This window comes from Staurois parvus, unplaced genomic scaffold, assembly GCF_062004578.1.
Source record: "Staurois parvus isolate SC_StPar_1 unplaced genomic scaffold, SC_StPar_1.0 ptg000635l, whole genome shotgun sequence".
Classification (NCBI taxonomy): domain Eukaryota; kingdom Metazoa; phylum Chordata; class Amphibia; order Anura; family Ranidae; genus Staurois; species Staurois parvus.
Window position 1 is genome coordinate 2710674 of NW_028318431.1, and position 16915 is coordinate 2727588.

General features: G+C 45.9%; 1 protein-coding gene across 1 annotated transcript in view; it reads left to right on the top strand.

The window, feature by feature from the left end:
• The window catches only part of GRPR (gastrin releasing peptide receptor), a 190901-nt gene that overhangs the window by 135406 nt on the left and 38580 nt on the right, over window positions 1-16915 (top strand). The window contains exon 2 of the mRNA XM_089693653.1: window positions 1178-1529. Coding sequence (XP_089549779.1) covers window positions 1178-1529 — 352 coding nt within the window. The remainder of the gene's footprint in view (window positions 1-1177; window positions 1530-16915) is intronic.

Consider the following 16915-nt stretch of genomic DNA (forward strand, 5'->3'; position numbering starts at 1 on the left):
GAGTAAAACTGAAGATTTTGTAATCTAAGTTATATTATTAACCATACATTCATGTAATGAGCTAAACAAATGGTCTGTTTTTGTAAAAATTTTGGAAATTGTTCTTGTTTTCATTGAGATATTGATTAAAATCTTACTTTTCAAAAGGGGTGTGCTCATTTATGCTGAGCACTGTATATAATGTATATATATGTATATGGGCAGCACAGTGGCTAGCACTTCCACCTAGCAGCACTAGGGGCATCAGTTTGAATCAGAACCATGGCACTACCTGCCTGGAGTTTGCATGTTCTCCCTTTGGTGCCCACCAAAGACATGCTGGTAAGTTAATTGGCTCCTTTCTAAATTGGCCCTAGTATGTGTATGTTTGAATGGGAGTTAGGGACCTAAGATTGTACGCTCCTTGCGGTTTAGGGACTGACGTGAATGTACTATCTATATGTGTAAAGAGCTGCATAAATCGATGGTGCTATGTAAGTACCTGTAAATATAATATGGCATTGGCATAATTATCTTTCTTCCATCATGCCTCTCTAAAGCCTGGTACAAACATTCATTTTTTTTTAAATCATCCCAAGCGACAGTAGTACAGTGATCTCTCCTGCTGTGTCTTTGTTTTCTAAAAAGAGGACCTCCGCCCCCCACGCCAGATCACACCAATCCCATTATGACTGAGATTTAGCTCTGCAGTCACTTTTGCAGCAGTTGCTTTCTTATTCCTTTTGTCTCTTTTGGTCAGATGACCATGTCAACTGCACTTATGCTTATTAGATGACGTTTCCCCAGAAGCTGTATATGCCATCATAACCTTTAATACTGGACCGCGCAACACCACAAATAAATTAGCAACTTCAGTCATAGAGGAACCAGCTAAGCGGCACCAACAATTTGCCCTCTTTGAATCTCAGTAAGCTCTGACATGACTCCGTATTACTAGCAGTGCACGTAGTGAATGACGAAAGTGAAGCTTCTGTTAGCTAGGTGTCTTCCCAAATGTTAGCTAGGTGTCTCATTACACAGCGGAAGCAAAAGTGTTCACATCCGCTTTCAATGTAAAATATTGTCACTTTCACACCTGAAAATCATGTAGTGTATCCATTTTTTTGTCCAACCTCTGTATATATGTTCCCTAAAAAGCCTTTTTCTGCTATTAATTTAATTTTTTTTCTTTTCTTAGGTACACAGCTATTGTAAAACCCATGGATATCCAAGCCAATAATGCTTTGACTAAGATCTGCATCAAAGCTGCACTTATCTGGATATTATCCATGACTTTGGCCATTCCAGAAGCTGTTTTCTCAGATTTGCACCCATTTTATGACAAAGAAACCAACCAAACGTTTGTCAGCTGTGCCCCCTACCCACATTCCAATGGACTGCATCCAAGAATTCATTCGATGACTTCCTTTTTAATCTTCTATATCATTCCTCTGTCCATTATTTCAGTATATTACTATTTTATCGCTCGAAATCTGATTCGGAGTGCATACAACATGCCAGTGGAAGGAAATGTGCACGTTAGAAGACAGGTATGTTTTACAAAAACAAAACAGCATCTTGGCTAATAACATGTTTTATAAATAGATGGATCTGATGTCTTAGATCTGATCAAAATGCATGTGTTAATTTTTAATCATGATCATAGAACCATGATACAATGTAAATTAAGCAAGATGCCTAAATTAATACAATGCAGAAATTATTCTATCAATTGTGTAATTATATAAAAATAAGTGATGTAAAGCTGAAGTGCATAGAACTGTCCTAGGACTCATGTGATACCTGAATCCATTCAGCAAACTTCTTACTACAGCCTGCTAGTTAAAAACTCCAGTTTACCATATTTGTTCAACACTTGTTATATTCATTGACTTCCCTCCTTTAATGCCTATATTGCAGTACAACCTATGACCCTGCAGTGACCATACAAAGTGGTAATTGTAAACTTTGGGGTATTGCTTAGCTTTCCCCACTGAATTTTAGTTGTTGGCTTTCATTAATGCCCTCCTTTTAAAATGCTATTTGCAACACTGATTCTCATAGTTTTGTACTTTTTGACTGATTTGAAACATGTATAGAGCTGATGAGATTAGAACTTCATATCTTCATGTTTGTTCATATGGTTCAGATCAGCATGACAGTCAAACGACAGAATAGCATTGACAGCCTCCATTTTTCTCTTAGCTAGGGTTCCCAACTTTTTTAATTATTTCTCAATGATTCAGGTAGAAAACTGCATCAGGAAAAAGGAATAGTTGTATGACAACTACATAAACCCCTTGGGTGAGTTCCACAGAAACAGCCAGCTTTAGGTTAAATATGATCTACAGCAGAGTAACTTGTTCATGTCTAGACCTCAACTCATACTGTATTCAGCTGTCATGAAGACATCAGAATTATTGCTATTAGTGTTTTTTTCTCTCAGAGAATAGAAGCAGGTACTTTCCCCCACAACTCCAAATCACCCATATATCTGCCTCCTCCCACCCCCAAATATCATCCAGCAACAATAGACCCCCCCCAGCAACAATAGACCCACCAGCAGCAAGCATCAATAGACCATCCTGCAGCCAGCAACATTAGACTACTCCCCTGTAACAATAGACCTTCCCCTCAGCAACAACAGTTCCCTCTGGAGTCAGCATCAATAGCCCCTCCAGCACACCCAAGCACCCCTTGCCACTATATACATTCAGTGCTGGAGGTGCCAGAAATGTGTTCCCAGTGGAAAAAGGCCCTGGATATCATACATATCTGTCATAAAAAACTGACATGCAGACTAAGTGCAGCGATAGAACTCATAATCCTGTATAATAATTTATAGGTGCCATTTTACTTGCCAAAGTGTTTTGATTTCTGTCCATCCAGTCCTGAGATTTACAGTGCTCTACCACACAGAACAGCCTTGTCTGATAGGGCAGGAGACCTAATTTTCCTTTGTTACAGTTAAAGTGATACTAAACACACACTTTTTAATTTCCATTGTCCCTTCTATTTATGTATATGGATGATGGCACTGTAATTATTTTACATGACATAAGCAGGAGGAATTTCTAGTCCTCTTCTGCTGATTACATGTTCAAAATAAATGTTCAAAATAAAAAAAACAGTCTTTTTTTGTTGAGATACAAAGTAAAAATAAATAATTAATATCCATAAACTGTTTTAATTTGTCATACAAATATATATTTGAAATCAAATCTTTATTATTTTGTGGAAATAACATAGTATGGGTGGATTTCTGCCAGTCGCAGGCTGTGTCATGCCCTTCCAGCCTGTGCCTTAGAATACCAGGGAGGTGAAGCTTCCATCAATCTACATGTAATATCCTGCTCCATTGTGTTTAGCTGGTTAGTGAGCATGGAGGAGAGAAGGAATGAGCTGTCATTTACCACTGTGTATATGCCCACGTGTGTGACTCTATAATCACATGGAATGCTCAGATGTTATAGGGAGGAAATGCCCAGAATAGAAACTCACTGAAAATGGAGCATGTGCAGAGTTGCCACCTTGCTGTGCAAAATCCCTAGCTGAATTGGGGTCATGAACAGAAGGTGAACAGAGAAAACATCAGGATCAACCAGTTTTTTTGCAGAATACAGAAAATGAATCTCATAGTGAGTGAGTATGAACAGCATGTAATACAGCATTTATTGATAGTTTTTTATGATGTGGGTTTAGTGACACTTTAGGTAACACTTAAAGGTCGAGTCCCTCCCCTGGCCTGCCACTGGAGAATTAGTAGAGCAAAAAAAAAAGAAAAAATGAAAGGAGAATTAGCAGACTGAAGAGTTTAGCTTTCTGTCTCTCCTCTCTCTCCTAGCAGCATGATGTCTCTTTTACTATATGAGTGCAGTAGCTCAACTCAGTGGCCCTTTATGCTGCTTCTCTTTCTCCCAATCTGAGCTCTGCTGTACAAGTGGCTACCAAGTCAAGTTTAGGACCTTCCAAAATAGATCAGTGACTCATTTGTAACTTCTTTCTTTATGGTTTGCGTAGCCGAAAGAAATATAGATATCATGATTTACATTAAGTGATTGTAAATGCTCACTTTGTAAAACAACCCATTCTGTTTCAAATAGAAATAATAAGTAAAACGTGTGTGTGTATAAGAGCTGAGGGTGGAGAAACAGCAGTACACTGATCTTCCCAGTAATAGACTATGCGGGAAATCTGATCATTGGAGGAGATCAGGCTGAGTTTCCAGCCCAGCTAGAAAACTGACCACATTGTGCTCTCCTACCTAGTGTGGTCAGTTTTTATTAGGAAAACATAGGAACTAGCAGGAACACCAGGGATTTCACACAAAGGAAGCAATACAAAGAGAACAGGATACTTTTTCATACAAGGACATGGTATAGCAGGCACATATCAGGAACATGAAACTTTGGGTTTACCTATTTTTTAAGGCATATCTAAATCAAAAACACATATGTTTTTGATTTAGACTTCCCGCATTGTCTAATTACTGGGCCAGCTCATAAGGAGCTCAAGGACCTCAAAACAATAAAAATTGGAGGGCCTCCATAGCGCAACACCACTGTAGCCTCCAATTTTGAAGCAGAGTTAGACATATCTGGTGTCAACCACCAAGAGGCAGAGACCAGTTGAGAGGCAAGAAAATATTTGTGACAACCTGGAAGGGCCAGACTTCCTTGGGAGGTAAGGCGCATTAGAGTGGATAATTTGTACCTGGGGGATCGGGGACCCCAAAGGAAGGAGGAGAATAATCTGTTTTGGTGGGTGAAAAAAGACTTGGGAATCTACTGAGGGGAATCACTAAATAAGTAATTTAATTTGGGAAAGATTTTCATTTTAATGAGATTATTGCAACCCAGGAGGGACAAGGGAAGATTTTCCCATGCTTTCAGTTTAGCCTTGACAGAGTGGACCACTGGAGCCAAGCTCAAGTGTATATAATCATTCACCTCCCTAGAAACCACCACCCCCAGATATTTGAACTCCCCCAGCCATTGCAGTTGCAGATCTGATGGTGCACTCTGTCTGGCCCCAGGATCAATGGCGAAGAGTTGAGATTTAGACCGCTTCACTGTAAGCGCTGTCACAACTGGTAAAGATTTTAAAACATGCAGCACATCCTGCAGAGATGGACCAGGATCATTAAGAAACAGCAAAAGATCATCAGTATATAGGACAACCCTCTCCTCCAGTCTAGCCAACCTCAGGCCTTTAATAAGTGGGGACACTCAGAGCGTTTCAGCCAGTGGCTCCATGGCAATAGCAAAAAGTGCTGGGGAGAGAAGGCAGCCCTGTCTGGTACCCCTGGACAGGGTAAATGCAGAAGAGAGGAGACCTCCCAAGCAAATGGCAGCAGTTAGGGAACGGTATATTGTCTGTAGCCATTTGATGAAAACCAGAGGAAACCCCAACCTCCTAAGAATCTCCCATAAATAGTGCCACTCTACAGTGTCAGACGCCTTCTCAATATCGAGCGAGGCAATCACTTTAGAACCCTGATTAGTATGCTGGGCATGAAGGCTTGTGAACAGTCTACGTGAGATAACGTCAGTGGATTTATGTGCCATGATCCCAGTTTGGTCTGAGTCAATCATCAAGGGTAAGAGGGGATTAATCTTGTTGGTTAGTTTTGTCGGTATTTTTAGGTTGTTATTGAGGAGAGCTATCGCTCTGTAGGAGGTGCAGGATTTGGGATCCTTATGAGGTTTGTATATTAGAACCACATGCATGTCCAACATGGAATGACGGAAGGTACCAATGTGAAGACAGTGTGTGTATCAAGAAGCCAGAAGGGGGGCAAGCATTTCGCCATGTTTTTTATAAAATTCTATGGGCAGACAATCAGGGCCAGGGGCCTTATCAGAAGATAAGGACTGGATCATGGATAGAACCTCCTCCGAGGTAATGCGGTGTTCCAGGTGGGATCTCTCCTCATCTGAAAGCCAAGAAGGGCAATAGGATCCAGAAGAGAGGAGAGATCCACCGAGGTAAGCCAGAATGCTAGAGTGGATGTGTATAGATTTTGACAATAAACATGAAATTCCCTGAGAATGCCCTCTGCATCGGTGATGGTTTCAGCTGTGGGAGTGGTAAGCTCAGAGATGACGGTAAGGGGGACATCATGCTGGGATAGCATAGCCAGCAACCTACCATTCTTTTCACCTTGTTCAAAATATTTTTGTTTGGAGGTGTACATGTCGAGTCCTGTGTCAGGTGCAGGTGTAGGTCACATTTGGCATAAGCAAGTCAAAATTAGAGTCAGAGGAGTCAGCCCCTGATTGAGTGGATCTGTCTGAACCCAAGGTTTCTTAAGGGCCACAAGCTTGCTGCCCACTAAATGCGTCTCCTGTAACAATAAGATATGCGGGGCATAAGATTTAATGTATTGGAGCAGCAGAGGGTGGTTATGTTTCCACTCTGACCGGACGCCATGGTAAATAGTTCAAATGGTAGCAGGGGGGCCCCCAGGCCCATTGGATGGCAGCATTGGATGAGCAGCAAGTGAGCACAAACCAGCACAGAAAAAAAAATTCAAATGACAAAACATACAAACTTCCGAAGCACAGAATACTTACCCTGCCAATCCACAGTATCCCCCTAAAAAACATGAGGGGAAAGTGGGACCCAAAACAGAAAACTTAACCAGGAGCAGATCTTGGACTGCTGCCAGTAACAATGTGCAATGCACAAAAAGTTCAAGTGTCTATCTTAAAGCTAAAAAGTCAAAATAGAGCCTTCAACCACTAAGGTGGGCAGCATGGCGGAAAGGTCTAGCAGGGTGGTGAGAAAGGCTTCAGCAAATTCTACAGGCCTGGAGCCCTCCGTGCTCTCCGACAGGCTAAGGATGCGGATGTTATTCCGTCTGAGGTGATTTTAAGTGTCATTCGCCTTCTGCTGAAGCACCTTCACTTATAGTTGTAAAGCACGTAGGTCCTGGGAGACCATCCTGGTGGAATCTTCCAACTGTGATATGCGCTCCTCCACCTTAGTCACACAGGACCGGAATTTGTCCAGGTCGTGACAGGTCAGGCTGATGTCAGTCATCTAAAAGTTTTATAAACTTATCTACACTGCATGCTAACATCACCAATTTCGAAAGGGAGTTCTACATCCGTACTGCTCTAACAGTAAAGAACGCCCTAAGCAGTTTAAGACTGAACTGCTTCTCATCCAACTTCATTGTGTGACCTAAGATTAAATAGTTTCCTCCCAATGCTACAGTCGCCTTTCAAGGATTTGTACATTGCGGTCATATCCCCTCTTATGTGCCTTTTTTCCAGGGAGAATGCTTGTAGTTCTCAACTGAGGTCCTACAGCCAACCTTATTATTTATGTAGCCCGTCCTTGGACTCCCTCCAGTTAAGGCACATCCTTCCTGAGGATTGGTGACCAAAACTGGACCATAAGATGTGGCTGAATTAGAGTTTTGTAAAGTGGTAGAACTACAGTTTTTATCTCTTGAGTAAATATAATTTTTAATGCATGCTAGTAGTCTGCTGGCCTTACTTGGTGCAGCTTGGCACTGAATGGTATTGCTGAGTGTGTCATCCACTAGGACCCCCAGATTCTCTTCCATCCTTGATTCCCCCAGAGGTTCTCTCCTAGTGTGTAACTTTTACATGCATGTATAAAAGTGACAGATTCTCTTTAAGGCTTTTGAAACAATAAACAGTAGCAAATGCTTTTTATAATTTTCTGTTACTTTTACAAAAACTAACACACAGCTTTAAACTGATGTCATAATAATGAACTTAATTGCATATTTTACTAAAAGGCTAAATACATGTAAGATGGGGAATAACTCAGATAATAAGAATTCATTAAAATCCCCTTAAATTAAAAAAAAAAAATCATCATCCACTGCATCTTCCAATATGATCCGTGCATCTTTGAAATTTGGAATGGTTAATATCTGGTAAGGGACGCTGAACAAACAGGAGGAGATGGCAGTAAGGAAGTTATTAATCCTTTAATGAAAAACTCAAAGTGTGATATGGGCCAGATCAGGTCATGTCTGGTGCCCTCTGCAGGTCTGGGCTCAGAATTAAATCAACCTTTTGATCCACAGAACGTCTCTATTACATTATGCTGCTCTGCTCTGGCACATCTTACCTGCTCTAGCTGTCTTTCAGACATAGTGCCAATGAAATGTGAAGCAAAAAGTAAAAAACATTAAACTGGATTAAAGGGCTTCTGGTATTGAAAGACCCCAGTTCCTTTAAAGACTAGTCCACCAAAAACATATTTTTAAGTTTCTGACTGATTTATATGAATTGAACCACCAATTATTAAGTGTTCTTGCATGGCAAGACCACTTACTGTTATCTCACATTCTTATTATTATAGCCAAATTTACCACCCTAACTCCCCCACAGTTTTTACACTACATAGACAGTAATATACCTAAACGTGCGGATTGTTCCCGATTGGTGTGCTATTACTTTGTGGAACGTTTCGCCGAACGGTTCATGAAATATTGGCGTTTTTGTGGTGAAATTGGTCCCATAGGAATGAATGGCGGAATGTTCAAAACTAGAGTGGGAACTGACAAAAGCTAGAGTGTGAGCTGAAAAATCAGGACATGATTTCTAAACTGCCATCACTCCCTCATTTTCAAGCCCACCTACACAAATCTTATATCAAAACATACAGCTATCCCTGCTGCCACCATTTGTTTGCAACTCACGCCGCCCATTGCCATTCATTGAAACTCCACTCTAGTCACCTCAAATTTGAAGGGCAATTTCTAAACTGCGACTATGCCTTCATTTTTAATATTTCAGAGACATACTATGCAGCAAAATGTAGGTCTGGGTCTTGTGAGTCTCACAATATAAAGCTCTTCGGTGTAGGATTTATAGTTTTTAAACTACAACCGTTTGAAGATGGCAACTGCCAGTGAAGTGAGCAAGTTGGAGCAGTTTGTTTTTAACCGCTCTTCTCTGACCTTGCTGTAGAGTGAGTTGCCATAGGAACCCAGGTGTGTGAGCAGGCAGCAGAGTGACAAAAACTAGAGTGTGAGCTGAAAAATCAGGTCATGATTTCTAAACTGCCACCACTCCCTCATTTTCAAGCCCTAGACTACTGGTGGAGGCAAGAACACTTCACACAATTTCCCCAGAAATTGTAGCTTTTCTAGTTTTATATGGTTTCCAAGGACACTGATGAAGTGATCTTTGTACTCAGTTCCTAGTCATAGATACTTGCCACAATCATTACAAATAGTCTCCCTACCCTAGTGGTTAACATTCTGTATCAGTGTAAGGAGCCAGTAGTCTCCCTAGGCAACTTGTTAAGGATTTGGACTACTTTGCGATAATATGGGGGTGTTTTGCAGTCCTAATAAGATCACTGGACTGGGTGCAAACATTGTTTATGATGATTGTTTAAAGGATTTTTAGCTGGAACAACAGGTATTTTTCCAGTCTTGCAGTAAAAACAAAACATGGAAAATGTGTACTGGAACAAAATACTTCAATCTGTGTGTTTTTTCTTTATAGTGGTTTGTAAACCCTTATATATACCCAGTGAAGTGACTGGCCTCAGGTGATACACAGAGATAAAATAAACAATACGTTGTACCTGTTTATCTACAGTCATTTTTTTAGCTACATTTATTCAAAGTGCAGAATTTACAGAGGATATCTCAGCTCTGAAAAGCAGAGGGTGGAGAGCTAAAGTTACATCAGTGAGGAGAGCTCTGAGAGCTGATTGGAGGGAAGGGACACAACCCCTTCACACTGTTCACAGGAACAGTGCTGAGGCTGTCAATCTGGGCGGCACAGTGGCTTAGTGGTTAGCACTTCTGCCTTGCAGTAAATGGGTCATAGGTTCGATTCCCGACCATGGCGCCTCCTGCATGGAGTTTGTATGTTCTCCCTGTGCCTGCGTGGGTTTCCTCCGGGTACTCCGGTTTCCTCCCACGCTCCAAAGACATGCTGGTAGGTTAATTGGATCCTGTCTAAATTGTCCCTAGTATGTGTATGTATGAAGGTGAGTTAGGGACCTTAGATTGTACACCCCTTGAGGGTTAGGGACTGATGTGAATGTTCAATACATATATATGTGAAGTGCTGCGTAAATTGACAGCACTATATAAGTACCTGAAATAAATAAATAAATAAATAAATCTGCTGGAGATCCCTCCCCTGTCATTATTTTTCTCTCGGTGTCAGGAAAACTCATCAGAAGTACTCATGCAATGGACAGAAATGACACTTAGTGCTCTGGACTGATACAAGTACACACTATAGAGGGATATGCTTTGTTCATATTTCATGTCTGAGGTTTACAACCACTTTAACATACACTTTAAGAAGCAGCATCCAGAGTAATTTATCTCAACTGGGGTACGATAGCACTCTGGGGTGCGCTTTGGGTTTCCCCTGAGACAAATTTTGGCTTAGATCAGTGTAATGAGTGGCCATTGCGAAAGGCAAGTCGGCCATCATCACCATAACAATGGTGCATGGTGTCATTCATTGCTGTGGTTTTGGCTGCCAGCCCACCTGCACCATGGCAATACATGACGCTGATTCAGAGCTGCTTCAAGCATTCAGGAAAGGATGGAAATGCATCTCCTCAAGACCTGCTCCACCTCCAACCCCCTGCCACACTGCTGAAGCCAAAAGGTAGAGCTCTGATGTGAAGAAGGGTGTGATGCAGGGACCCTGATGTGATAATGATCATGAGGCTACTCTGATGTAATGGGGGGTCTCTGACATGATGGTGGGGCATCTAAAACTATGGGGAGACTGCTGATGTGAAGGGGGCTTCTGGTGTGAAATTAGGTTCACCATGGTGGTTGTGTCATCCCTTTCTTAGGTTTCCCATTGATAAGTAATAGTTAACATTTTACATTTTAGCATCAGGTACCTCAAGATTTTAGAAACCTATAAGGAATTCCCCAACTAAAGCAAGATTGACAAACGCTGAACAAGAGTATGCAACATCACCTGGCTTCCATTCATGACTCTCCTGCACATTATCAGTTAGAGTTGTCCTCAGCTCTCTTTGGACTACAAACTAGTGGACTACAACCCCCCCCCCGTGTTATGAAGAATAGAGGGGGAGGTGCTCTGTAGTAAATCACTTCCTCCATAGATACCTGTACAGTGACTAAGTATCATCCTAGGACATCCTGGAGAAAGTAAAAGTAAAAAGACTGGATATATTCAATATGTTTAATCTATGCCCTTGGATTTAGTTACACTTTAAAGCAGAATTAAACTCGAACAAAAATGTAATATATTGCAGTTTACAAATTCTTAAAGTTTAACTAAAGAGCAAAACATTTTTTTTTTTTTTAACTTTTGCCATCTGTGTCACATTGGGGAGATTTCCTTTCACTTCCTGTCCAATCGCCAAAACATGTAGTGAAAGGAAATCCCTCCAATGTTTGGGAATCCCAGGGTGTCACCAAAGTCAACAAAACTAGCGTCCCCATTGGAAGACTTCCCCTTTATTAGGGTTCTCATTAGAGATGAGCGAATTATTCAAAAATTCGGTTCGGCTGATTCGCCGAATTCGCCGATTAAATTCGCTTTGTGCCGAATATATTCGCTGCAAATTTAACTTATAAAAAGGGTGTTTCTAGGCTTCAGGGAGCCTTTATATTAGTGCAGAACACTGTACCTTTAATTTAAATGCCCTTGGAGTCTGCTGGGGAAGAGAAATAATACTGTCAGTCAGTATGACATGCAGATGAGTGCCGTCGATCTTAGAATCACCGCACACTTCACTCATTTGGGCAGTCACGGGGCCAAAACCAGAGTGTGGAGCCACAGTGTGGCGGTGGAGGCAGCAGCAATGGGAGGCCATACAGCACCCTATGACAAAAATGGAACCCACCAGCAGTGTGAGGAGACCTGAAAGTGGCACATGGCAGAGTGTGGCGATGGAGACAGCAGCAATGGGAGGCCGTACAGGGACCCATGACACACTCTGGACCTGGCAGCAGCATGAGGAGGCGGTACAGGGGCCCATGACAGATTACGGGCCTGGCAGCAGCATGAGGAGTCGGTACGGGGGCCCATGGCAGATTACGGGCCTGGCAGCAGCATGAGGAGGCGGTACAGGGGCCCATGGCAGAGTGGCGGAGCGTAAGCAGCTAAAATTGAAGGCCATACAGAGGCCTATGTTAAAAAGTCCCCCCAGCAGCAGCGTGGGGAGACGACTATCAAGAGTCCAATGGCAGAGTGGCGGAGCAGAAGCAGCTTCAATTGAAGGCCATACACAGGCCTAGGTTAAAAAGCGGAAGCCGTCAGCAGCGTGAGCAGACGACAGAGACACATGGCGCAGGGTGGCGGTAAATGCAGCAGTATTCGGAAGCCAAACACAGGCCTCGGTTAAAAAGCGGAAGCCGTCAGCAGCGTGAGCAGACAACAGAGGCACATGGCGCAGGGTGGCGGTGGAGGCAGCAGCAATGGAAGGCCATACAGCACCCTATCATAAAATGGAACCCACCAACAGTGTAAGGAGACCTGAAAGTGGCACATGGCGCAGGGTGGCGGTGGAGGCAGCAGTATTCGGAAGACATACACAGGACTAGTTTAAAAAGCGGAAGCCGTCAGCAGCGTGAGCAGACGACAGAGGCACATGGCGCAGGGTGGCGGTGGAGGCAGCAGTATTCGGAAGCCATACACAGGCCTAGGTTAAAAAGCGGAAGCCGTCAGCAGCGTGAGCAGACGACAGAGGCACATGGCGCAGGGTGGCGGTGGAGGCAGCAGCAATGGAAGGCCATACAGCACCCTATCATAAAATGGAACCCACCAACAGTGTAAGGAGACCTGAAAGTGGCACATGGCGCAGGGTGGCGGTGGAGGCAGCAGTATTCGGAAGACATACACAGGACTAGTTTAAAAAGCGGAAGCCGTCAGCAGCGTGAGCAGACGACAGAGGCACATGGCGCAGGGTGGCGGTGGAGGCAGCAGTATTCGGAAGCCATACACAGGCCTAGGTTAAAAAGCGGAAGCCGTCAGCAGCGTGAGCAGACGACAGAGACACATGGCGCAGGGTGGCGGTGGATGCAGCAGTATTTGGAAGCCAAACACAGGCCTCGGTTAAAAAGCGGAAGCCGTCAGCAGCGTGAGCAGACGACAGAGGCACATGGCGCAGGGTGGCGGTGGAGGCAGCAGCAATGGAAGGCCATACAGCACCCTATCACAAAATGGAACCCACCAACAGTGTAAGGAGACCTGAAAGTGGCACATGGCGCAGGGTGGCGGTGGAGGCTGCAGTATTCGGAAGCCATACACAGGCCTAGGTTAAAAAGCGGAAGCCGTCAGCAGCGTGAGCAGACGACAGAGACACATGGCGCAGGGTGGCGGTGGAGGCAGCAGCAATGGAAGGCCATACAGCACCCTATCACAAAATGGAACCCACCAACACTGTAAGGAGACCTGAAAGTGGCACATGGCGCAGGGTGGCGGTGGAGGCAGCAGTATTCGGAAGCCATACACAGGCCTAGGTTAAAAAGCGGAAGCCGTCAGCAGCGTGAGCAGACGACAGAGACACATGGCGCAAGGTGGCGGTGGATGCAGCAGTATTCGGAAGCCAAACACAGGCCTTGGTTAAAAAGCGGAAGCCGTCAGCAGCGTGAGCAGACGACAGAGACACATGGCGCAGGGTGGCGGTGGATGCAGCAGTATTCGGAAGCCAAACACAGGCCTTGGTTAAAAAGCGGAAGCCGTCAGCAGCGTGAGCAGACGACAGAGGCACATGGCGCAGGGTGGCGGTGGAGGCAGCAGCAATGGAAGGCCATACAGCACCCTATCACAAAATGGAACCCACCAACAGTGTAAGGAGACCTGAAAGTGGCACATGGCGCAGGGTGGCGGTGGAGGCAGCAGTATTCGGAAGACATACACAGGACTAGTTTAAAAAGCGGAAGCCGTCAGCAGCGTGAGCAGACGACAGAGGCACATGGCGCAGGGTGGCGGTGGAGGCAGCAGTATTCGGAAGCCAAACACAGGCCTAGGTTAAAAAGCGGAAGCCGTCAGCAGCGTGAGCAGACGACAGAGATACATGGCGCAGGGTGGCGGTGGATGCAGCAGTATTCGGAAGCCAAACACAGGCCTCGGTTAAAAAGCGGAAGCCGTCAGCAGCGTGAGCAGACGACAGAGGCACATGGCGCAGGGTGGCGGTGGAGGCAGCAGCAATGGAAGGCCATACAGCACCCTATCACAAAATGGAACCCACCAACAGTGTAAGGAGACCTGAAAGTGGCACATGGCGCAGGGTGGCGGTGGAGGCAGCAGTATTCGGAAGCCATACACAGGCCTAGGTTAAAAAGCGGAAGCCGTCAGCAGCGTGAGCAGACGACAGAGACACATGGCGCAGGGTGGCGGTGGATGCAGCAGTATTCGGAAGCCAAACACAGGCCTCGGTTAAAAAGCGGAAGCCGTCAGCAGCGTGAGCAGACGACAGAGGCACATGGCGCAGGGTGGCGGTGGAGGCAGCAGCAATGGAAGGCCATACAGCACCCTATCACAAAATGGAACCCACCAACAGTGTAAGGAGACCTGAAAGTGGCACATGGCGCAGGGTGGCGGTGGAGGCAGCAGTATTCGGAAGACATACACAGGACTAGGTTAAAAAGCGGAAGCCGTCAGCAGCGTGAGCAGACGACAGAGACACATGGCGCAGGGTGGCGGTGGATGCAGCAGTATTCGGAAGCCAAACACAGGCCTCGGTTAAAAAGCGGAATCCGTCAGCAGCGTGAGCAGACGACAGAGGCACATGGCGCAGGGTGGCGGTGGAGGCGGCAGTATTCGGAAGCCATACACAGGCCTAGGTTAAAAAGCGGAAGCCGTCAGCAGCGTGAGCAGACGACAGAGACACATGGCGCAGGGTGGCGGTGGATGCAGCAGTATTCGGAAGCCAAACACAGGCCTCGGTTAAAAAGTGGAAGCCGTCAGCAGCGTGAGCAGACGACAGAGGCACATGGCGCAGGGTGGCGGTGGAGGCAGCAGCAATGGAAGGCCATACAGCACCCTATCACAAAATGGAACCCACCAACAGTGTAAGGAGACCTGAAAGTGGCACATGGCGCAGGGTGGCGGTGGAGGCAGCAGTATTCGGAAGCCATACACAGGCCTAGGTTAAAAAGCGGAAGCCGTCAGCAGCGTGAGCAGACGACAGAGACACATGGCGCAGGGTGGCGGTGGATGCAGCAGTATTCGGAAGCCAAACACAGGCCTCGGTTAAAAAGCGGAAGCCGTCAGCAGCGTGAGCAGACGACAGAGACACATGGCGCAGGGTGGCGGTGGAGGCAGCAGTATTCGGAAGACATACACAGGACTAGGTTAAAAAGCGGAAGCCGTCAGCAGCGTGAGCAGACGACAGAGACACATGGCGCAGGGTGGCGGTGGATGCAGCAGTATTCGGAAGCCAAACACAGGCCTCGGTTAAAAAGCGGAAGCCGTCAGCAGCGTGAGCAGACGACAGAGGCACATGGCGCAGGGTGGCGGTGGAGGCAGCAGCAATGGAAGGCCATACAGCACCCTATCACAAAATGGAACCCACCAACAGTGTAAGGAGACCTGAATGTGGCACATGGCGCAGGGTGGCGGTGGAGGCAGCAGTATTCGGAAGCCATACACAGGCCTAGGTTAAAAAGCGGAAGCCGTCAGCAGCGTGAGCAGATGACAGAGACACATGGCGCAGGGTGGCGGTGGATGCAGCAGTATTCGGAAGCCAAACACAGGCCTCGGTTAAAAAGTGGAAGCCGTCAGCAGCGTGAGCAGACGACAGAGACACATGGCGCAGGGTGGCGGTGGATGCAGCAGTATTCGGAAGCCAAACACAGGCCTCGGTTAAAAAGCGGAAGCCGTCAGCAGCGTGAGCAGACGACAGAGGCACATGGCGCAGGGTGGCGGTGGAGGCAGCAGCAATGGAAGGCCATACAGCACCCTATCACAAAATGGAACCCACCAACAGTGTAAGGAGACCTGAAAGTGGCACATGGCGCAGGGTGGCGGTGGAGGCAGCAGTATTCGGAAGACATACACAGGACTAGTTTAAAAAGCGGAAGCCGTCAGCAGCGTGAGCAGACGACAGAGGCACATGGCGCAGGGTGGCGGTGGAGGCAGCAGCAATGGAAGGCCATACAGCACCCTATCACAAAATGGAACCCACCAACAGTGTAAGGAGACCTGAAAGTGGCACATGGCGCAGGGTGGCGGTGGAGGCAGCAGTATTCGGAAGACATACACAGGACTAGTTTAAAAAGCGGAAGCCGTCAGCAGCGTGAGCAGACGACAGAGGCACATGGCGCAGGGTGGGGGTGGAGGCAGCAGTATTCGGAAGCCATACACAGGCCTAGGTTAAAAAGCGGAAGCCGTCAGCAGCGTGAGCAGACGACAGAGACACATGGCGCAGGGTGGCGGTGGAGGCAGCAGTATTCGGAAGCCATACACAGGCCTAGGTTTAAAACTGGAACCCAGCAGCGTGAGCAGACGACAAAGACGCACATGGCAGAGGATGGATCTGGCAGCAGTATGAGAAGGCGGTACAGGGGCCCGTGGCACAGTGTGGTGATGGGGGCTACAGCAACTGGATGCCAGAAAGTGGCCGATAGGGCTATATACTGCATGGAATTATAAAGTTGTAAAGACAGCGGCCTATAAGGCTATACACACTATAAAAATCATGACTTGATTGACCATTGGCCTATAAGGCTATACACAGCATGAATATCATGACTTATTCTGAGAGTGGTTTGGAAGGCTATATACAAAAAGTAATTCATGAGGTGTCCGGACAGCGGACAATAAGTACATATATACAAATCAATTCATCAGCTGTCCAGCCAGCGGCCTCAAAGGCGACACATATAGAAAGCAATTCATGAGCTGTTCAGACAGCGGCCTCTAAGGCGACAGATATACAAAGCAATTCCCGAGGTGTTCAGGGAGCGGCCTGAACGGCTAGGTTA